Source organism: Procambarus clarkii, chromosome 48, assembly GCF_040958095.1.
Source record: "Procambarus clarkii isolate CNS0578487 chromosome 48, FALCON_Pclarkii_2.0, whole genome shotgun sequence".
NCBI lineage: Eukaryota > Metazoa > Arthropoda > Malacostraca > Decapoda > Cambaridae > Procambarus > Procambarus clarkii.
In genome coordinates this window covers 34,924,917-34,948,451 of record NC_091197.1, presented here as the reverse complement: position 1 = coordinate 34,948,451, position 23,535 = coordinate 34,924,917, and the positions used below count along the sequence as shown (strand labels likewise).

General features: G+C 50.9%; 1 protein-coding gene across 2 annotated transcripts in view; it reads left to right on the top strand.

Moving 5' to 3' along the window:
- LOC123764833 (uncharacterized) overlaps positions 1–13,163 on the top strand; it is a 238,433-nt gene extending 225,270 nt beyond the window's left edge. For both annotated transcript variants that reach the window (XM_069302694.1, XM_045753025.2), the window contains exon 4: positions 11,741–13,163. In XM_069302694.1, coding sequence (XP_069158795.1) covers positions 11,741–11,817 — 77 coding nt within the window. In that variant the 3' untranslated portion in view covers positions 11,818–13,163. The remainder of the gene's footprint in view (positions 1–11,740) is intronic.
- Positions 13,164–23,535: the final 10,372 nt, after the last annotated feature.

Below are 23,535 nucleotides of genomic sequence, written 5' to 3'. Positions count from 1 at the left end.
TGTCACTCACCACCCCTACCTCCCTGTCACTCACCACCCCTGCCTCACTGTCACCTCCCCTGCCTCACTGTCACCTCCCCTGCCTCACTGTCACTCACCACCCCTTCCTCACTGTCACTAACCACCCCTGCCTCACTGTCACTCATCACCCCTGCCTCACTGCCACTCACCACCCCTGCCTCACTCTCACCTCCCCTACCTCACTGTCACTCACCACCCCTGCCTCGCTGTCACTCACCTCCCATGCCTCACTGTCACTCACCACCCCTGCCTCACTGCCACTCACCTCCCCTGCCTCACTGTCACTCACCACCCCTGCCGCACTGTCACTCACCTCCCCTGCCTCACTGTCACTCACCATCCCTGCCCCACTGTCACTCACCTCCCCTGCCTCACTGTTACTCACTACCCATGCCGCACTGTCAGTCACCTCCCTGCCTCACTGTCACTCACCACCCCTGCCTCACTGTCACTCACCTCCCTGCCTCACTGTCACTCACCTCCCCTGCCTCACTGTCACTCACCACCCCTGCCTCACTGTCACTCACCTCCCCTGCCTCACTGTCACTCACCTCCCTGCCTCACTGTCACTCACATCCACTGCCTCACTGTCACGTCCCCTGCCTCACTGTCACTCACCTCCCCTGCCTCAGTGTCACTCACCTCCCTTGCCTCACTCTCACCTCCCCTGCCTCACTGTCATTCACCTCTTTTGCCTCACTGTCACTCACCACCCCTGCCTCACTGTCACTCACCACCCCTGCCTCACTGTCACTCACCTCTCCTGCCTCACTGTCACTCACCTCCCCTGCCTCACTGTCACTCACCACCCATGCCTCACTGTCACTCACCACCACTGCCTCACTCTCACTCACCTCCCTTGCCGCACTGTCACTCACCTCCCTTGCCTCACTGTCACTCACCTCCCTTGCCTCACTGTCACTCACCTCCCTTGCCTCACTGTCACTCACCTCCCCTGCCTCACTGTCACTCACCTCCCCTGCCTCACTGTCACTCACCTCCCCTGCCTCACTGTCACTCACCTCCCCTGCTTCACTGTCAATCACCTCCCCTGCCTCACTGTAACTCACCTCCCCTGCCTCACTGTCACACACCTCCCCTGCCTCACTGTCAGTCACCTCCCCTGCCTCACTGTCACTCACCTCCCCCTGCCTCACTGTCACTCACCTCCCCTGCCTCACTGTCACTCACCTCCCCTGCCTCACTGTCACTCACCTCCCCTGCCTCACTGTCACTCACCTCCCTTGCCTCACTGTCACTCACCTCCCCTGTCTGTCACTCACCACCCCTGCCTCACTCTCACCTCCCCTGCCTCACTGTTTCTCACCTTCCCTGCCTCACTCTCACTCACCACCCCTGCCTCACTGTCACTCACCTCCTCTGCCTCACTGTCACTCACCTCCCCTGCCTCACTGTCACTCACCTCCCCTGCCTCACTGTCACTCACCTCCCCTGCCTCACTCTCACCTCCCCTGCCTCACTGTCACTCACCTCCCCTGCCTCACTGCCACTCACCTCCCCTGCCTCACTGTCACTCACCTCCCCTGCCTCACTGTCACTCACCTCCCCTGCCTCACTGTCACTCACCTCCCCTGCCTCACTCTCACCTCCCCTGCATCACTGTCACTCACCTCCCCTGCATCACTTTCACTCACCTTCCCTGCCTCACTGTCACTCACCTCCCCTGCCTCACTGTCACCTCCCCTACCTCACTGTCACTCACCTCCCCTGCCTCACTGTCACTCACCTCCCCTGCCTCACTGTCACTCACCTCCCCTGCCTCACTGTCACTCACCTCCCCTGCCTCACTGTCACTCACCTCCCCTGCCTCACTGTCACTCACCTCCCCTGCCTCACTGTCACCTCCCCTGCTTAACTGTCACTCACCTCCCCTGCCTCACTGTCACTCACCTCCCCTGCCTCACTCTCACCTCCCCTGCATCACTGTCACTCACCTCCCCTGCCTCACTGTCACTCACCTCCCCTGCATCACTGTCACGCACCTTCCCTGCCTCACAGTCACTCACCTCCCCTGCCTCACTGTCACTCACCTCCCCTGCCTCACTGTCACTCACCTCCCCTGCCTCACTGTCACTCACCTCCCCTGCATCACTGTCACTCACCTCCCCTGCCTCACTGTCACTCACCTCCCCTGCCTCACTGTCACCTCCCCTGTCTCACTGTCACTCACCTCCCCTGCCTCACTGTCACCTCCCCTGCCTCACTGTCACTCACCTCCCCTCCCTCACTGTCACCTCCCCTGCCTCACTGTCACTCACCTCCCATGCCTCACTGTCACTCACCACCCCTGCCTCACTGTCACTCACCTCCCCTGCCTCACTGTCACTCACCACCCCTGCCTCACTCCTTCCCATCCCACGAACCCTGAACTTTGATTTCGAAGGATTAAGAAATATTTTTTCGTTCTCCCCCTCTCCCTGTCCCTCTCCCTCTCCCTTACCTCTCCCACCCTCCCTCTCTCTATCCCCCTCCCCATCTCCCCCTCACCCTCCCTCCCTCTCTCTCCCTATCCCTCTCCCTCTCTCCTTCTCCCTCACGCCCTCTCCCTCTCCCTCTCCCTCTCCCCCTCTCCCTCTCCCTCACCTCTCCCTCTCCCTCTCCCTCTTCCCCTCTCCCTCCCTCCCTCTCCCCCTCTCCCTCAACTCTCCCTCTCCCCCTCCCTCCCTCCCTCCCTCTCCCCCTCTCCCTCACCTCTCCCTCTCCCCCTCCCTCTTCCCCTCTCCCTCCCTCCCTCTCCCTCCCTCCCTCTCCCTCTCCCTCTCCCTCTCCCTCTCCCTCTCCCTCTCCCTCTTCCCCTCTCCCTCCCTCCCTCTCCCTCTCCCTCTCCCTTACTTCTCCCTCTCCCTCTTCCTCTCCCTCTTCCCCTCTCCCTCCCTCCCTCTCCCTCCCTCCCTCTCCCTCTCCCTCTCCCTCTCCCTCACCTCTCCCTCTCCCCCTCCCTCTTCCCCTCTCCCTCTCCCCCTCTCCCTCACCTCTCACTCTCCCCCTCCCTCCTTCCCTCCCTCTCCCCCTCTCCCTCACCTCTACCTCTCCCTGTCCCTCTCCCTCTTCCCCTCTCCCTCTCTCCCTCTCCCCCTCTCCCTCACCTCTCCCTCACCTCCCCCATAACCCGGAAGCAACTTACGGTGCTGAAAATGAGTGGTTCTTGTCGCTTTACTTCACTCATGTGTGAGGTGAATTATGAGGTGTTTGGCCGCCCTCCCATGTAACATGGGAGGGCGGCCCTCAAGTGTGTGTTACATGGGAGGCGGGCCCTCAAGTGTAACATGGGAGTTGGGCCCTCAAGTGTGTGTGTAACATGGGAGGGCGGCCCTCAGGTGTGTAACATGGGAGGTGGGCCCTCAAGTGTGTGTAACATGTGAGGTGGGCCCTCAAGTGTGTGATACATGGGAGGTGGGCCCTCAAGTGTGTGTGTAACATGGGAGGTGGGCCCTCAAGTGTGTGTGTAACATGGGAGGTGGGCCCTCAAGTGTGTGTGTGTAATATGGGAGGTTGGCCCTCAGGTGTGTAACATGGGAGGTGGGCCCTCAAGTGTGTGATACATGGGAGGTGGGCCCTCAAGTGTGTGTGTGTTTCATGGGAGGTGGGCCCTCAAGTGTGTAACATGGGAAGTGGGCCCTCAAGTGTGTGTAACATGGGAGGTGGGTCCTCAAGTGTGTGTGTGTAACATGGGAGGTGGGCACTCAAGTGTGTGTGTAACATGGGAGGGCGGCCCTCAAGTGTGTGTAACATGGGAGGTGGGTTCTCAAGTGTGTGTAACATGGGAGGGCGGCCCTCAAGTGTGTGTAACATGGGAGGTGGGCCCTCAAGTGTGTGTAACATGGGAGGTGGGCCCACAAGTGTGTGTAACATTGGAGGTGGGCCCTCAAGTGTGTGTGTAACATGGGAGGTGGGCCCTCAAGTGTGTGTAACATGGGAGGTGGGCCCTCAAGTGTGTGTAACATTGGAGGTGGGCCCTCAAGTGTGTGTGTAACATGGGAGGTGGGCCCTCAAGTGTGTGTGTTACATGGGAGGTGGGACCTCAAGTGTGTGTAACATGGGAGGTGGGCCCTCAAGTGTGTGTGTAACATGGAAGGTGGGCCCTCAAGTGTGTATAACATGGGAGGTGGGCCCTCAAGTGTGTGTGTAACATGGAAGGTGGGCCCTCAAGTGTGTATAACATGGGAGGTGGGCCCTCAAGTGTATGTGTAACATGGGAGGTGGGCCCTCATGTGTGTGTGTAACATGGGAGGTGGTCCCTCAAATGTATGTGTAACATGGGAGGTGGGCCCTCAAGTGTGTATATAACATGGGAGGTGGGCCCTCAAGTGTATGTGTAACATGGGAGGTGGGCCCTCAAGTGTATGTGTAACATGGGAGGTGGGCCCTCAAGTGTATGTGTAACATGGGAGGTGGGCCCTCAAATGTGTGTATAACAGGGGAGGTGGGCCCTCAAGTGTATGTGTAACATGGGAGGTGGGCCCCCAAGTGTGTGTGTAACATGGGAGGTGGGCCTTCAAGTGTGTGTGTAACATGGGAGGTGGGCCCTCAAATGTGTGTATAACATGGGAGGTGGGCCCTCAAGTGTATGTGTAACATGGGAGGTGGGCCCTCAAGTGTGTGTGTAACATGGGAGGTGGGCCCTCAAGTGTGTAACATGGGAGGTGGGCCCTCAAGTGTGTAACATGGGAGGTGGGCCCTCAAGTGTGTGAGTAACATGGGAGGTGGGCCCTCAAGTGTGTGTGTAACATGGGAGGTGGGCCCTCAAGTGTGAGTAACATGGGAGGCCGGCCCTCAAGTGTGTGTAACATGGGAGGTGGGCCCACAAGTGCGTGTAACATGGGAGGGCGGCCCTAAAGTGTGTGTAACATGGGAGGTGGGCCCTCAAGTGTGTGTAACATGGGAGGTGGGCCCTCAAGTGTGTGTAACATTGGAGGTGGGCCCTCAAGTGTGTGTGTAACATGGGAGGTGGGCCCTCAAGTGTGTGTGTTACATGGGAGGAGGGCCCTCAAGTGTGTAACATGGGAGGTGGGCCCTCAAGTGTGTGTGTAACATGGGAGGTGGGCCCTCAAGTGTGTGTAACATGGGAGGTGGGCCCTCAAGTGTGTGTGTAACATGGGAGGTGGGCCCTCAAGTGTGTATAACATGGGAGGTGGGCCCTCAAGTGTATGTGTAACATGGGAGGTGGGCCCTCAAGTGTATGTGTAACATGGGAGGTGGGCCCTCAAGTGTGTGAATAACATGGGAGGTGGGCCCTCAAGTGTATGTGTAACATGGGAGGTGGGCCCTCAAGTGTATGTGTAACATGGGAGGTGGGCCCTCAAGTGTATGTGTAACATGGGAGGTGGGCCCTCAAATGTGTGTATAACATGGGAGGTGGGCCCTCAAGTGTATGTGTAACATGGGAGGTGGGCCCCCAAGTGTGTGTGTAACATGGGAGGTGGGCCTTCAAGTGTGTGTGTAACATGGGAGGTGGGCCCTCAAATGTGTGTATAACATGGGAGGTGGGCCCTCAAGTGTATGTGTAACATGGGAGGTGGGCCCTCAAGTGTGTGTGTAACATGGGAGGTGGGCCCTCAAGTGTGTAACATGGGAGGTGCGCCCTCAAGTGTGTGTGTAACATGGGAGGTGGGCCCGCAAGTGTGTGTGTTACATGGGAGGTGGGCCCTTAAGTGTGTATGTTACAAGGGAGGTTGGCCCTCAAGTGTGTGTGTAACATGGGAGGTGGGCCCTCAACTGTGTGTGTAACATATGAGGTGGGCCCTCAAGTGTGTGTGTAACATGGGAGGTGGGCCCTCAAGTGTGTGTGTAACATGGGAGGTGGGTCCTCAAGTGTGTGTGTAACATGGGAGGTGGGCCCTCAAGTGTGTGTGTAACATGGGAGGTTGGTCCTCAAGTGTGTGTGTAACATGGGAGGTGGGCCCTCAAGTGTGTGTGTAACATGGGAGGTGGGCCCTCAAGTGTGTGTGTAACATGGGAGGTGGGTCCTCAAGTGTGTGTGTAACATGGGAGGTGGGTCCTCAAGTGTGTGTGTAACATGGGAGGTGGGCCCTCAAGTGTGTAACATGGGAGGCGGGCCCTCAAGTGTGTGTGTAACATGGGAGGTGGACCCTCAAGTGTGTGTGTAACATGGGAGGTGGGTCCTCAAACGTGTGTGTTACATGGGAGGTGGGCCCTCAAGTGTGTGTGTGATATGGGAGGTTGGCCCTCAAGTGTGTATGTAACATGGGAGGTGGGCCCTCAAATGTGTGTGTAACATGGGAGGTGGGCCCTTAAGTATGTGTGTGTAACATGGGAGGTGGGCCCTCAAGTGTGTGTGTTACATGGGAGGTGGGCCCTCAAGTGTGTGTGTAATATAGGAGGTTGGCCCTTAAGTGTGTAACATGGGAGGTGGGCCCTCAAGTGTGTGTGTAACATGGGAGGCGGGCCCTCAAGAGTGTAACATGGGAGGTGGGCCCTCAAGTGTGTGTATAACATGGAAGGTGGGCCCTCAAGTGTGTGTATAACATGGGAGGTGGATCCTCAAGTGTGTGTGTGTAACATGGGAGGTGGGCCCTCAAGTGTGTGTGTAACATGGGAGGTGGTCCCTCAAGTGTGTGTGTAACATGGGAGGTAGGCCCTCAAGTGTGTGTGTAACATGGGAGGTGGGCCCTCAAGTGTGTGTGTAACATGGGAGGTGGGCCCTCAAGTGTGTGTGTTACATGGGAGGTGGGCCCTCAAGTGTGTGTGTAATATGGGAGGTTGGCCCTCAAGTGTGTGTGTAACATGGGAGGTGGGCCCTCACGTATGTGTGTAACATGGGAGGTGGGCCCTCAAGTGTGTGTGTTACATGGGAGGTGGGCCCTCAAGTGTCTGTGTAATATGGGAGGTTGGCCCTCAAGTGTGTAACATGGGAGGTGGGCCCTCAAGTGTGTAACATGGGAGGCGGGCCCTCAAGTGTGTGTGTAACATGGGAGGTGGACCCTCAAGTGTGTGTGTTACATGGGAGGTGGGCCCTCAAGTGTGTGTGTTACATGGGAGGTGGGCCCTCAAGTGTGTAACATGGGAGGCGGGCCCTCAGGTTAGTGTGTAACATGGGAGGTGGGCCCTCAAGTGTGTGTGTTACATGGGAGGTGGGCCCTCAAGTGTGTGTGTAACATGGGAGGCGGGCCCTCAAGTGTGTGTTACATGGGAGGTGGGCCCCGCAAGTGTGTGTTACATGGGAGGTGGGCCCTCACGTGTGTGTTACATGGGAGGTCGGCCCTCAAGTGTGTGTTACATGGGAGGTGGGCCCTCAAGTGGGTGTCATATGGGAGGTGGGCCCTCAAGTGTGTGTGTAACATGGGAGATGGCCACTCAAGTGTGTATGTGTAACATGGGAGGTGGGCCCTCAAGTGTGTGTAACATGTGAGGTGGGCCCCAAGTGTGTGTGTAACATGGGAGGTGGGTCTTCAAGTGTGTGTGTAACATGGGAATTGGGCCCTCAAGTGTGTGTGTAACATGGGAGGTGGGTCCTCAAGTGTGTGTGTAACATGGGAGGTGGGCCCTCAAGTGTGTGTGCAACATGGGAGGTGGGCCCTCAAGTGTGTGTGTAACATGGGAGGTGGGTCCTCAAGTGTGTGTGTAACATGGGAGGTGGGTCCTCAAGTGTGTGTGTAACATGGGAGGTGGGCCCTCAAGTGTGTAACATGGGAGGCGGGCCCTCAAGTGTGTGTGTAACATGGGAGGTGGACCCTCAAGTGTGTGTGTAACATGGGAGGTGGGTCCTCAAGTGTGTGTGTTACATGGGAGGTGGGCCCTCAAGTGTGTGTATGATATGGGAGGTTGGCCCTCAAGTGTGTGTGTAACATGGGAGGTGGGCCCTCAAGTGTGTGTGTAACATGGGAGGTGGGCCCTCAAGTATGTGTGTGTAACATGGGAGGTGGGCCCTCAAGTGTGTGTGTTACATGGGAGGTGGGCCCTCAAGTGTGTGTGTAATATAGGAGGTTGGCCCTCAAGTGTGTAACATGGGAGGTGGGCCCTCAAGTGTGTGTGTAACATGGGAGGCGGGCCCTCAAGTGTGTAACATGGGAGGTGGGCCCTCAAGTGTGTGTATAACATGGGAGGTGGTCCCTCAAGTGTGTGTATAACATGGGAGGTGGGTCCTCAAGTGTGTGTGTGTGTAACATGGGAGGTGGGCCCTCAAGTGTGTGTGTAACATGGGAGGTGGTCCCTCAAGTGTGTGTGTAACATGGGAGGTAGGCCCTCAAGTGTGTGTGTAACATGGGAGGTGGGCCCTCAAGTGTGTGTGTTACATGGGAGGTGGGCCCTCACGTGTGTGTTACATGGGAGGTCGGCCCTCAAGTGTGTGTTACATGGGAGGTGTTCCCTCAAGTGTGTGTCATATGGGAGGTGGGCCCTCAAGTGTGTGTGTAACATGGGAGGTGGCCCCTCAAGTGTGTACGTGTAACATGGGAGGTGGGCCCTCAAGTGTGTGTAACATGTGAGGTGGGCCCTCAAGTGTGTGTGTAACATGGGAGTTGGGCCCTCAAGTGTGTGTGTTACATGGGAGGTTCGCCCTCAAGTGTGTGTGTAACATGGGAGGTGGGCCCTCAAGTGTGTGTGTAACATGGGAGGTGGGCCCTCAAATGTGTGTGTAACATGGGAGGTGGGCCCTCAAGTGTGTGTGTAACATGGGAGGTGGGCCCTCAAGTGTGTGTGTAACATGGGAGGTGGCCCCTCAAGTGTGTAACATAGGAGGTGGACCCTCAAGTGTGTGTGTTACATGGGAGGTGGGCCCTCAAGTGTGTGTGTGTTACATGGGAGGTGGGCCCTCAAGTGTGTAACATGGGAGGCGGGCCCTCAAGTGTGTGTGTAACATGGGAGGCGGGCCCTCAAGTGTGTGTGTTACATGGGAGGTGGGCCCTCAAGTGTGTGTGTAACATGGGAGGCGGGCCCTCAAGTGTGTGTTACATGGGAGGTGGGCCCCGCAAGTGTGTGTTACATGGGAGGTGGGCCCTCACGTGTGTGTTACATGGGAGGTCGGCCCTCAAGTGTGTGTTACATGGGAGGTGTTCCCTCAAGTGTGTGTCATATGGGAGGTGGGCCCTCAAGTGTGTGTGTAACATGGGAGGTGGCCCCTCAAGTGTGTATGTGTAACATGGGAGGTGGGCCCTCAAGTGTGTGTAACATGTGAGGTGGGCCCTCAAGTGTGTGTGTAACATGGGAGTTGGGCCCTCAAGTGTGTGTTACATGGGAGGTTCGCCCTCAAGTGTGTGTGTAACATGGGAGGTGGGCCCTCAAGTGTGTGTGTAACATGGGAGGTGGGCCCTCAAATGTGTGTGTAACATGGGAGGTGGGCCCTCAAGTGTGTGTGTAACATGGGAGGTGGGCCCTCAAGTATGTGTGTAACATGGGAGGTGGCCCCTCAAGTGTGTAACATGGGAGGTGGGCCCTCAAGTGTGTGTAACATGGGAGGTGGTCGCTTAAGTGTGTAACATGGGAGGCGGGCCCTCAAGTGTGTGTAACATGGAAGGTGGCCCTGAAGTGTGTGTGTAACATGGGAGGTGGGCCCTCAAGTGTGTGTGTAACATGGGAGGTGGGCCCTTAATTGTGTAACATGGGAGGTGGGCCCTCATGTGTGTGTGTAACATGGGAGGTGGTCCCTTATGTGTGTAACATGGGAGGGGGCCCTCAAGTGTATATGTTACATGGGAAGTGGGCCCTCAAGTGTGTGTTACATGGGAGGTGGGCCCTCAAGTGTGTGTGTAACATGGGAGGCGGGCCCTCAAGTGTGTGTGTAACATGGGAGGCGGGCCCTCAAGTGTGTGTACACGCCAATCCATAACTATAGCCTCTGCTCACCCAGCAGTAAATGGGTACCTGTTGTTGAACGCTGTGGAGGGTCGTATTCCAGGGAAAATTAGGATTAAGGACCTGCCCGAAACGCTATGCGTGCTGGTGGCTGTACAACACTGTAACAACTCTTATATATATAAAATAATATAAATAAATACAAATATGTCAACTTTTTGTATTGCATTAGTTACGTGTGGCAAGCAATAACGTTTTCTATGACGTATTTCCACTCCTAGTTTGGCTCTAGAGAAAACGACTCAAGGGAGACTAAGTTAATCAATCTCTTAGCACTGTCGGTCATAAGTTTACCTGTTTTCCTGTGAGTCACTATCACTAGTGACTTCGAGGAGGACAGGAAGCCGGCAACTTGTCAAATGTCCCCCCCTCATTTGCCCTGATGATTTTATTACAGCTGTACTTTAAATGTTAACAAAGTTTTGGCATTTGCTGCTTGAGCGCGTAGGCTGTTCCATGGGCTTTTAACTCTGTGGGTGAAAAAGCATATCCTGTTCTCAGTGCTACATTGTGGATTGAATGGTGTTGTGTGTTGCTGTGGATGGCCTTGGTTGTGGGGCCGATGAAGAGCCATTGGTTGGTTCCTGACTTTAAAACTTCCAATGGTACACGACTAGCAGCGTTGTAAAGATGTTGAACAGTCACCAGCACGCGTAGCGTTCCGGGCAGGTCCTTAATACTTATGTTCCTTGGAATACGACCCGCCAAATCACTTAACAACCAGGTGCCCATTTACTACTGGGTGAACAGAGGCTTCAGTTTAGGAACGGCGCCCGGTCAATCCTCCCCGGCCAGGATACGAACCCAGGCCAAAGCGCTTGCGAAACACCAGGCGAGTGTCTTACCACTACACCACGGGGACTGCTTGATAATGTAACTCTCTTTGTACAAAGCTAATTGTGATAATGTTACAAAGTTACATGTGTTACAATGACGTTTAGAGCGTTTACAATGACGTTTAGAGCGTTTACAATGACGTTTAGAGCGTTTACAATGACGTTTAGAGCGTTTACAATGACGTTTAGAGCGTTTACAATGACGTTTAGAGCGTTTACAATGACGTTTAGAGCGTTTACAATGACTTTTAGAGCGTTTACAATGACGTTTAGAACATTTACAATGACGTTTAGAGCGTTTACAATGACGTTTAGAGCGTTTACAATGACGTTTAGAGCGTTTACATTGACGTTTAGAGCGTTTACATTGACGTTTAGAGCGTTTACAATGACGTTTAGAGCGTTTACAATGACTTTTAGAGCGTTTACAATGACGTTTAGAACATTTACAATGACGTTTAGAGCGTTTACAATGACGTTTAGAGCGTTTACAATGACGTTTAGAGCGTTTACAATGACGTTTAGAGCGTTTACAATGACGTTTAGAGCGTTTACAATGACGTTTAGAGCGTTTACATTGACGTTTAGAGCGTTTACAATGACGTTTAGAGCGTTTACAATGACGTTTAGAACGTTGACAATGACGTTTAAGGACGAGAGTCCATAAACACAATAATATTCTTTGATAAATTGTTTCTTGAGTTTTAACTCATATTTTGTTGTGTATCGTTTGTACGACTTTACGCTTCATTGTTTACACTAGTTAGAATCACTTGGAAATAAGTCATATTACGTGTTATCTCACGAGCTCTATTACTCGCTGTTACCATTGTCTCTTTTACACTAATCACTTTATATGGTTTTGTATCATACGACACATCTACCTTTGACTCTTTTATTGGCTTAAGTAGAACGGCGTCTTCCGCCTTGATGAATTGTTCCTTTGTCACTATGGACAAGTTTAACGCTATACAACATGAGCAATTTTTCATTTGAAACATGAGTTACAGTGTTACATGAGTTAGAGTGTTACAGTAATGTGTTTGTTACAGTGGTGGAGGACAGTATGGGCGGGTGGTACAGTGGACCAGTGGAGCAACAGGAGCTGGGAGTGTGGAGTCTACGCTAGCCCTTCCACACCCTTCTCAACCCACGCCCCCTCATACCAAGCCACGCCCCCCTTATGCCAAGCCACGCCCGCCAGACACGCCCTCCGGAGAAGCAGCAGCAGCAAGTCACTCTGCGTGAGACAACATCCTGGGTCACCTCTGACCTTCACATATCCTCTTGTCCTCTCTGCAAGCAGAAACAATCATCTTTTTAATTTCTAGATGGTTGTTCATGGTGCCATTGGGTGATCCCAGCCATGAACGGCTACCATTGTCGGCTAACCGGCTCGGCAACCGGTTTTAATTTGTCTGGGCAGTCTTTTAGGAGCCCAAAGAAGAGTCTAGGTGCCATACCTGCCATTGGGAGAGGAGTCTTAGTCTTTGTATTATCTCTTGCGTCAGGCCGTGTGCATGTATCCGACTGTAGCCTGTTGACGTTCTTGTACCAGGCTACGTACTAGTGTCAAGAAACAGGTGTGTAGCCTTGTAATATCATATCACGTATTCAATCCGCATATCACAGATGCCATATCAGAACACAATGTAAACAATGTAAATTACTTGCTTTCCTTCTTGGCAACGATGTATTTTGGATTCATTGTTTGAGACAAATCTTTCCCTCTCGAGTCTGGGTGAAGTGGATCTTTAAGATGTCCTAAATATCAACTTCTTATCAAGGTGCTTTCAAGTACTTGCTTTTTGTTATTTTATAGAATATATATATATATATATATATATATATATATATATATATATATATATATATATATATATATATATATATATATATATATATATATATATATATATATATATATATATCGATGTAAACAAAGCCTATTGTCATATCGGCCCCCATCTGCCATAGATCAAGACATATCTAACCCCAACAGGAACATAATCTAAGCTGTGTATATATATTTTGCCATGAATGTCAACTGAGAAATGTTTCTTTAGGCTATTTGACTTCTCGGGAGATCACAACCCCAAGTATTGTCTGTGTCGAGCAGGGGTTGTGAAGAGTTGTTGGTCGTGTTGGTGGGGCCCTGCACTCACTGCTTCCACTAGGAGCCCTCCTAGCCACAGCTAGGAACCCCTACCAGACTACGGCTAGGAGCCCTCCAAGCTGTGCCTAGGAGACCTCCTAGCTACGGCTAGGCGTCATCCTAGCTGACTCCCCTAGGGGTCGCGACACGACCAACTCTCTTGACTCCCATGAACGTAAATCAGTTCTCTGGTGTACCATTGTTCCATAGTGTGTACTCTGTCGCATATGACACACATTGTTCCATAGTGTGTACTCTGTCACAACATCTGTCATGTCTCTATATATATTGTTTAAAAATAAAAGTGTTGTCAAGGGCCATTTGAAATGTTTATCATCAACCAATTATCTCCTGTTCTTTACCTACAATACCTGGGACCACATACAATACCTAAGACCATATCAAATGTCAAGGACCACATCCTTACCTAGGACCATATGTAATACTTGATGTTCGTCCATTGGCAGCGAAGATGACCCTGACTTCAATATACCAGGTGGAAGGTAGGTGACTGTGTGTCAGATGATGGAGGATGAGATCATTCTGGGTGGGGAAGCCTCACCCCACACACACAGGACACATGTGGGTGGGTGCTACTGCAGAGGTGAATGTGGCTCTAACTTTGCAGCGCGTTTCCTCTGGGCATCTGCAGTCCGTCTGTTTTCTGCAGCACGGGTCCCTCTGACGACTTTGCCATTCCAAGTTGGATGGTCCTGAGCTAACGACTCACAAGTATTGGGGTTGATGTCCAGGTCTTTGAGGATCACCTTGAGGCAGTCCTTGAATCGTTTCTTCTGCCCCCCCCAACAGAATGCGTGACATGGCGTAATTCTCCATACAGCAGCTGTTCTGGCCTGAGGTTTTTATAGGAGGGTGTTGACGCTGGGAATACCGGCCCCTTCCAGGACCTCCTTGCCCTGGATTTTGTCCTGCCACCTGATGGGGAGGAGTCTGCGAAGACAGCTCATATGAAAGTGATTGAGCTGTTTGGCGTGTCTGCAGTAGATAGTCCAGGTCTCGCTGGTGTAGAGAAGGGTGGTGAGTACCCCCGCACGGTAGACCTTCAGTTTGGTGGTAAAGCTGAGGCCCCTCTGCTGGCCTCACGGAAGGTTCTCATGGAATCTTCCAAAGGCAGCGCTGGCCTTGGCGATTCTGTGGTTGACTTCTGCGTCTATGTTCACCGCTCTTGGGAGTATGGTGCCAAGATTGGTGAAGCTGTCGATTGCCTGCAGGTTCAGCTCCTTGACAGTGATGCGTGGTTCCTGGGAGGGTATTCCGGGTGCGGGTTGATACATGACTTCAGTCTTTTTGGTGCTGATGATGAGACCGATGTTGTTGAAGGCTTGTGAGAAGCAGTTCATTTCGTGTTGCTTCATTTTCTCCGTGCTAGCGTTGCGGGCACACTCATCTGTGAATAGGTCTCTTAAGACAGTTTTTTACCAAACAGCCTGTAGGCACATGAGGTTGAACAGCCCACCATTAGTCCTGTATCTGATGGGTATTCCATCCTGGCAATCACGGAAGGCCTCAGTGAGCATGGCCGAGAATACTATGCTGAAGAGTGTTGGGGCGAGAACGCAGCTCTGTTTCACACCTTTCGTCACCGGGATGGCTTCTGACTCGTCTCCATCGTCCAGTACTCTCACCATCATGCCATCGTGGATCTACATTATTTTCCACAAGCCATCTCTGCTGACCTTATCGAAGGTCTTGGTCAGGTCGACGAAGGTCACGAAGAGGTCGCTATGTTGTTCTTGGAGATTTTTCTTGGAGCTGGCTGGCAGCAAATATCATATTGACAGTTCCGCATTTTGCACGGAAGCAGCATTGGCTTTCTGGGAGGAGACCCTGCTCAAGGGTCTCCTCCCGCCAAGCAAGAGGAGGAGAAGAATGGCTAAAAATGACCAGACTCTACCACCAACTCGGTCAAATGCTAGAGAGGACGCAAACACAGTGGCCTCCTTACCAGAGCCTCAGATATTAACACCAAGTAAAGCCTCCAGCACTTCCACTAACACGATAACATCATTTATATTTGCCAACATCCAGGGTATAAAATCACGCAAATCCAACAAAGTTCACTTTATAGATGGTCTCCTTCATGAGACAAATGCAGTGTTTGCAGCTCTAACGGAAAATCACACAAAGGACTACCTTGATGTTGAAATATGGATCTCAGAGTACAATCTTTTCAGATGTGATAAGAAACACCAACTTCAGGGTGGGGTCAGCCTCTACATCAAAGACACACTCATCTGTACTGAGCTGCTAAACACCTCAAATGATATGGTGGAAGTTCTGATAGTCAAAATAGAGATCCTAAATGTAGTTGTTGTCCTTTATATAAGTCACCGGAGGCAAACCCTCAGCAGTTTAAAGACCAACTAATGAAAATAGAACACTGCTTGAAAAACCTCACAAATCCAGCTCCGAACATCATCCTGCTTGGGGACTTCAACCTACGGCACCTGAAATGGAAGCCCCTGGCTAATATAGTAATATCAGAAAGAATACCAGGAAGTAGCCTAAATGAACAGGCACATGCAAATGACCTGCTACGGCTGTGCGACAGGTTTGCCTTAAACCAGTAAATAGTAGAACCAACTAGGAAGGAGAACACGCTGGACCTCATTTGCACTAATAATGATGAATTGATCGGGAACATAATGATTACAAATACCTGTTACTCAGATAACAACTTAATTGAAGTTCTGACAACCAGGGGGAATAGACCTTCAAAACCAGTCCAGATTCCCGGTGGAGGAGATTTCAGCAAATTCAACTTCAATAATAAACAGATAAACTGGGAGCAAATAAACCAGGACTTCACAGAAATACACTGGGAAGAACAGCTAGAAAATGCAAACCTGAACCAGTGCCTGGAAAAAATAAGCTCAGTAGCACTAGAAATATGTTCAAACCGCATACCCCTAAGAAAAAAGTGAAAAAGATGCAGATTGGAACGGGAACGTCGTTCCCTCTATAGGCGAAGAAAACGAATCGCGGAACAACTTGAGAGTCGCACCCTATCTCATGAACGGCGAAGAAGGTTAGGTAGAGAAATAGACACAATTGAACGGAAGCTACAAGAATCATACAAAACCCAGGAGTGGCAAAGAGAGCAAAAGGCCATCAGTGAAATAGAGAGAAATCCGAAATATTTTTTCTCCTATGCAAAATCAAGATCAAAAACCACATCTAGTATCGGGCCCCTGCGAAAGGGAGATGGAACTTTCACCGATGACAACAAAGAAATGAGCGAGCTACTGAGGAAGCAGTACGACTCTGTTTTCAGCGAGCCATTAAACGCACTAAAGATTGATAACCCAAATGAATTTTTCTTGGATATGATACCAACATCAAATCATATATCAGACGTCACCCTATCCCCACTGGATTTTGAAGAAGCCATAAACAGTATGCCTATGCACTCTGCACCAGGCCCAGATTCTTGGAACTCCATATTCATCAAGAACTGTAAAAAACCACTATCGCAGGCCCTCCACATTCTGTGGAGACAAAGCCTAGATACTGGCGTTATCCCTGACATACTAAAAACAGCAGATATAGTACCACTTCATAAAGGAGGAAATAAGGCAGAGGCAAAAAATTACAGACCGATAGCACTAACATCGCACATCATAAAAAATTTTAAAAAGTGATAAGAAGTAAGATCACAAAATACATGGAATCACAGCAACTCCATAACCCCGGACAACATGGTTTCAGAACAGGGCGCTCTTGCCTGTCGCAGTTGCTGGACCACTATGATATGGCATTAGATGCTATGGAAGACAAACAAAACGCTGATGTAATTTACACAGATTTCGCAAAAGCTTTTGATAAATGTGACCATGGTGTTATTGCACATAAAATGCGTTCAAAAGGAATTACCGGAAAAATAGGCAGATGGATCTACAATTTCCTGACCAACAGAACCCAATGTGTAATAGTCAACAAAATAAAATCCAGCCCATCAACCGTGAAAAGCTCAGTCCCCCAGGGTACTGTGCTTGCTCCAGTACTTTTTCTCATCCTCATATCGGACATAGACAAGAACACAACCTATAGCACTGTATCATCCTTTGCAGATGACACTAGGATCTTCATGAGAGTAGGCAACATAGAGGACACGGCAAACCTCCAGTCAGATGTAGATCAGGTCTTTCTATGGGCTACAGAAAATAATATGGTGTTTAACGAAGATAAGTTCCAGATCATGCGCTATGGAAAAAATGAAAATATAAAAACGGAAACCACGTACAAAATTCAGGCAAATCATAACATAGAACGAAAAGGCAATCTGGGTGTAATTGGATCTGGGTGTACTCATGTCGGAAGACCTTACCTTTAACGAACACAATAAAGTAGCCGTCACAACTGCAAGAAAAAGGACAGGTTGGATAACAAGAACTTTTCACACTAGAGATGCTATACCGATGATGATACTTTTCAAAACGCTTGTGCTCTCTAGAGTGGAGTACTGTTGCACAATGACAGCCCCTTTCCAAGCTGGAGAAATTGCTGACCTGGAGAGCGTGCAGAGATCCTTTACTGCTAGAATCCACTCAGTAAAACATCTAAATTACTGGGACCGACTAAAGAGTCTAAAACTGTACTCCCTTGAGCGCAGGCGGGAGAGGTACATAATAATTTACACGTGGAAAATATTAGAGGGGGTGGTCCCAAACCTGCACACAGAAATAACATCACATGAGACCAGAAGACATGGCAGGATGTGCAGAATACCCCCGTTGAAAAGCAGAGGTGCAACAGGTACTCTGAGAGAGAACTCTATCAACATCAGAGGCCCGAGACTGTTCAACACGCTTCCACTACACATAAGGGACATAACTGGCCGACCCCTCACAGTGTTCAAGAGAGAACTGGATAAGCACCTCCAAAGGATACCTGATCAACCAGGCTGTGACTCATACGTCTGGCTGCTAGCAGCCGCGTCCAACAGCCTGGTTGATCAGTCCAGCAACCAGGAGGCCTGGTCGACGACCGGGCCGTGGGGACGCTAAGCCCCGGAAGCACCTCAAGTAACCTCAAGGTAAGGTGTTGAAGGAGACAGTTGAGCAGGATAGGAGTCAGGATCTTCCCAGCGATGAACAGGAGAGAAATAACCCGGTGATTATCGCAAGACTGGTGGTTGCCTGTTACGAACCCAAGTTCATCGTCAGAGCACGGAGCAGCGACATCAACGCCATCTGTGAGTCCGCTCCCGAAACCCCTACTAATTGGACTTCGCCATCTAGTAGTGACAAGACTATACAAGCCAGAAATACTAGATTCTTGTCCTAGTAGCTCGAGAGGTAGCCAGTGCTGACCTCTGGTGAGCTGACGCTTAGACAATCAGCGCCATCTATTGAGCGAAAAGGTGTACGTTTGTGTCTAAGCCAGTAAGTGATATGTCCTAGTGGTCCCATGTAGTGTCCCAGTGTACTGATGACGTGTCTGTATTCACAGAGTCGACGTAGGGCTGCTGTGATACAAGGACAGGCAGTCCACCCAGGGCAGCCAAGGTCTCTACACCAGTCTGCTTTAAGGAAGCAGTGAGCAGCCGCCGGAAGAGGACTGTGAAGTGTTCTACTGTCTGCCTGTGGAGTGGCAGTGACGAGATTCGGCGTACCCGGGGCTGGCTGATAGAAGAGACGACTGACTGAGGTGCCAAAGAGGAGAGTAACCAGCGAGTTGCACGAAGCTCCTGCCTAGGGCCCGCTACCCTAGTATCTGCAAGTGAAGTGGCCCAGCAGCGCATTGCTGATTGGTACCTGCCAGCAACAGGCTGGACTATGGTTGTGGGCCTTCACGAAGAGGAACTTAGTGGGATTGTGGCTTGGCTGGCCCGTGGCCAGGGTAGACTCATTGTTGTTTCCCTGCCCTACTGAGAGCAGTACCACGGATGAGGAAACATGGTACAAGACTGCATCGATTGAGCTTCGCCGAGTGTTTAGCGTCTTCTGAGAGAGACGTTGGTGTACATATAGTGTAGTAATACTTCCTTTTAAGAGTTAAATATATATATATATGGTGATGGGAAAATAATTATATATGGATAAAGTGATGAACTGTTGTATTTAATGTACCTCCCCCTTTTGTTTTACTTGCATTACTGAGCTCACCCCTTGAAAGCCACTACTAACTTGGGGCCGGATACCAGAACTTTCGTACCACCAGAAAAGAACCCGGTTGCGACCCATTGTGGCCATAACATTGCCTTTCCTCTGAGATGTGAACTATACTGGCATCTTTTAACTACTGTGGGGCCCTCGCCTTCATTCCACATGGACTGGAAGAACTTTGTCAGTGTCTGCATCATGGCTTGGCCTCATGTGTTGTACACTTGAGCAGGGACTGCTCCTCATCCCGGCGCGTTGCCACGGGAAAGCTGCTTGATGGCCTTCCAGACGTCTTCTGTGGGAGGTTTATCAAGGTCCTGGTTGGTCTTCACTTGAGGTAGGCGAGCAGCGGCCTCATCATCGTTGATTGAGGCAGGGCGGTTAAGGACCTGATCAAAGTGTTCAACCCATTTGTCCACGATCTGATTCTTAGTCAGCAGTTGAGTTCCATCTGCACTGAGCAGGGAAGCAGAACCATTGGACTATGGTCCATATATAGCGTTCAGAACGTCATTGAAACGCTTGGTGTCGCGACTATCTGCATAACCATGGATTTCATCGGCTTTCTTGCTAAAGCATACATCCTGCATCTCACTGAGTTTCTTTTGCACCATTCTTCAGGCAATGGCATCTTATTTCCCTTGTGATGTAGGGTCATTTTGGTGTTCATAGGATAAGTGATGTTTTTTTCACAGAAATACCTGTATCTCCTGAACCAGTGATAGTTTCTGCGGGTTGCTGGTCCGAGGTGTTCAGGGGCAATCGAGTAGATTGTATCTGTGAAGGCTGCCCACCTCACCTGGATGCTGCCCACCTCACCTGGATGCTGCCCACCTCACCTGGATGCTGCCCACCTCACCTGGATGCTGCCCACCTCACCTGGATGCTGCCCACCTCACCTGGATGCTGCCCACCTCACCTGGATGCTGCCCACCTCACCTGGATGCTGCCCACCTCACCTGGATGCTGCCCACCTCACCTGGATGCTGCCCACCTCATCTCGATGCTGCCCACCTCACCTGGATGCTGCCCATCTCTCCTCGATGCTGCCCACCTCATCTCGATGCTGCCCACCTCACCTGGATGCTGCCCATCTCTCCTCGATGCTGCCCACCTCATCTCGATGCTGCCCACCTCACCTGGATGCTGCCCATCTCACCTCGATGCTGCCCACCTCACCTGGATGCTGTCCAAGCACCGTGTCTAGTATCTGGGGTATGTCTAGTAGCCTGCCTTCTAGGTCTTTGCAGAATCCTTCTGCAACTTTGCTGCTCTTCAAGTTCTAGACATTGTGACTCTTTACAATGTTCTGACCTTGGTGTCTTCTTTTGGGGAGAATGCGAGGTTTGCCTTGGACACGATGAGGCGATGGTCAGTCCAGCAGTGGGCACCACTCATGGCCTCAGTCACTCTCACGTCCTCTCTGCCTTCCCTGATTATGTCCTGGTGATGACATAATCACACGACAATGCCTAGAGCGCGGGTGCATCCATGGTGTCTTGCTGTGGGCGGGAAGGTGGAACAGATGACGAGAAGGCCGCTGCTCCTCCAATGATAATAAGCTTCTCTGATTTTGGGACCGCTGCAGAGAGGTCGAGTTCCTCATAGAACTTTTCCTTGATGTCATGGTTGGGAGAATACGCATTGAACAGTGTTGCACTCCTCTTGCTAAGTGGGAGCTGGAACACCATTAGGCGATCGTTGATGCCCTCTGGGAACTTGGCAAAGTTTAGGGCGAGGTGGGATCTGATGGTAAATCCAACGCCAGCTTCTCGTCGCTCGGCGCTACTGCGACCTCTCCAGAAAAAGGTATACCCAGCACCACATGGGTCCAGGTGCACCACCAAAGGTAAGCTGACCTTTGTCAGTCAAGAGTGTTACATGGAGTGCTGCCATGTCCACACTGTAGCGCGCTAATTCTTTTCCAACCAACACAGTTTGCCTTTCAGGTCTGCCTTGGAGACAGACCTGAAGAGTTCGAACTTTCCAAGCACCGTGAGTGAGCACCCTTCACTATTTTCTTTGGTCTTGTTCACCGCTGTGGGGGACCCCTACCAGCCACGGCAGCTAGCCAAGGGTGAATAGAAGCAGCCTCTGTTTAAAACACCTTTTTCTATCCCACTTCCTCCGTGGAGGCGAGCAGTGTGTCGTGAAGAAGGCTACTCAGACACCCAAGGGGGCTGCTGAACTCTGCTGAAGAGAGAGTAGAGAGCGACCCCATGGCCTGAGCTGCCTGTGTGCAGGTCTGTGACTACAGAGTCCAGTGTGTCCTCACCTGCTGCCTCGCCACTCATCCGTCCTCACAGGACTGGAGGTCGCGCGGTATATTACTAGCCAAGTGAGGCAATAGCATCTGTCTTAAGACAATACTATATAATATACTCTAAGATAAACCATAGAATATATCCTAAGATAAACCATAGAATATATCCTAAGATAAACCATAGAATCTATCTTAGGATAGATTGTACGGTTTATCTTAGGATAAAATTCTATCTTAACCATAACATCTATTTTAAGATAAAACATAAAATCTATTCTAAGATAAACAATAGAATCTATCCAAATATAAATCATAAAATCTATCAAAGGACAAACAATAGAATCTATCCTAAGATAGACCATAGAATCTATCCTAAGATTGACCATAGAATCTATCCTAAGACAAACAATAGAATATATTCTAAGTTAAACCATAGAATCTATCCAAAAATAAACTATAGAATCTATTCTAAGATAAAACATAGAATCTATCCAAAAATAAACTATATAATCTATTCAAAGATAATCGATAGAATCTATCCTCAGATAAACAACGCAGAAATCAAATCAAATCAAATATTTATTCAGGTAAAGTACATACATACAAGGTGTGATACAAAACATTAATAGATTTATAGATAGAACTAGTACATACAATGCCTAAAGCCACTATTACGCAAAGTGTTTCGGGCAGGGATATACAGTCTACATATATTGGAAAACGACTACTAAGCTTTAGCAGAAGATTCCAGAACTCTGGATACATATACATATAATATATACACATAATAGACAAAAAAACATAGGCCTCCCCTACACCACCGAGGCCGAGTATAAGGGCCTCACACTGTGTGGTGGTGTCCTGGGAAAGTATAAGGGTCTCACATTGTGTGATGGTGTCAAGGGAAAGTATAAGGGTCTCACATTGTGTGATGGTGTCAAGGGAAAGTATAAGGGCCTCACACTGTGTGATGGTGTCAAGGGAAAGTATAAGGGTCTCACATTGTGTGATGGTGTCAAGGGAAAGTATAAGGGTCTCACACTGTGTGGTGGTGTCAAGGGAAAGTATAAGGGTCTCACACTGTGTGATGGTGTCCAGGGAGAGTATAAGGGCCTCACACTGTGTGGTGGTGTCAAGGGAGAGTATAAGGGCCTCACACTGTGTGGTGGTGTCAAGGGAGAGTATAAGGGCCTCACACTGTGTGGTGGTGTCAAGGGAGAGTATAAGGGCCTCACACTGTGTGGTGGTGTCAAGGGAGAGTATAAGGGCCTCACACTGTGTGGTGGTGTCAAGGGAGAGTATAAGGGCCTCACACTGTGTGGTGGTGTCAAGGGAGAGTATAAGGGCCTCACACTGTGTGGTGGTGTCCAGGGAGAGTATAAGGGCCTCACACTGTGTGGTGGTGTCCAGGGAGAGTATAAGGGCCTCACACTGTGTGGTGGTGTCAAGGGAGAGTATAAGGGCCTCACACTGTGTGGTGGTGTCAAGGGAGAGTATAAGGGCCTCACACTGTGTGGTGGTGTCAAGGGAGAGTATAAGGGCCTCACACTGTGTGGTGGTGTCAAGGAAGAGTATAAGGGCCTCACACTGTGTGGTGGTGTCCAGGGAGAGTATAAGGGCCTCACACTGTGTGGTGGTGTCAAGGGAGAGTATAAGGGCCTCACACTGTGTGGTGGTGTCAAGGGAGAGTATAAGGGCCTCACACTGTGTGGTAGTGTCCAGGGAGAGTATAAGGGCCTCACACTGTGTGGTGGTGTCAAGGGAGAGTATAAGGGCCTCACACTGTGTGGTAGTGTCCAGGGAGAGTATAAGGCCTCACACTGTGTGGTGGTGTCAAGGGAGAGTATAAGGGCCTCATACTACAGGGTGGTGGAGCCCCGGGCCTCACAAGGGCGTCATACTGGGAGAGCAGGACAAGCCATCACGATACTGGTCGGGGTCCGAGGCTCCCCTCACACTGCTCTCCTCCCTCTAATGGTGGGTGGCGGAGTGGGTGTAGGTGGGTGGAGGAGTGGGTGGGGGAGTGGGTGTAGGTGGGAGGGGGAGTGGGTGTAGGTGGGTGGGGGAGTGGATGGGGGAGTGGGTGTAAGTGGGTGGGGAGTAGGTGTAGGTAGGTGGGGTGTAGGTGGGAGGGGGAGTGGGTGTAGGTGGGAGGAGGAGTGGGTGTAGGAGGGAGGAGTGGGTGTAGGTGGGTGGGGGAGTGGGTGTAGGTGGATGGGTGAGTAGGTGTAGGTGGGTGGGGGAGTGGGTGTAGGTGGGAGGGGAAGTGGTGTAACATGGTGTTAGCAAGGTGGACAGCCCGCC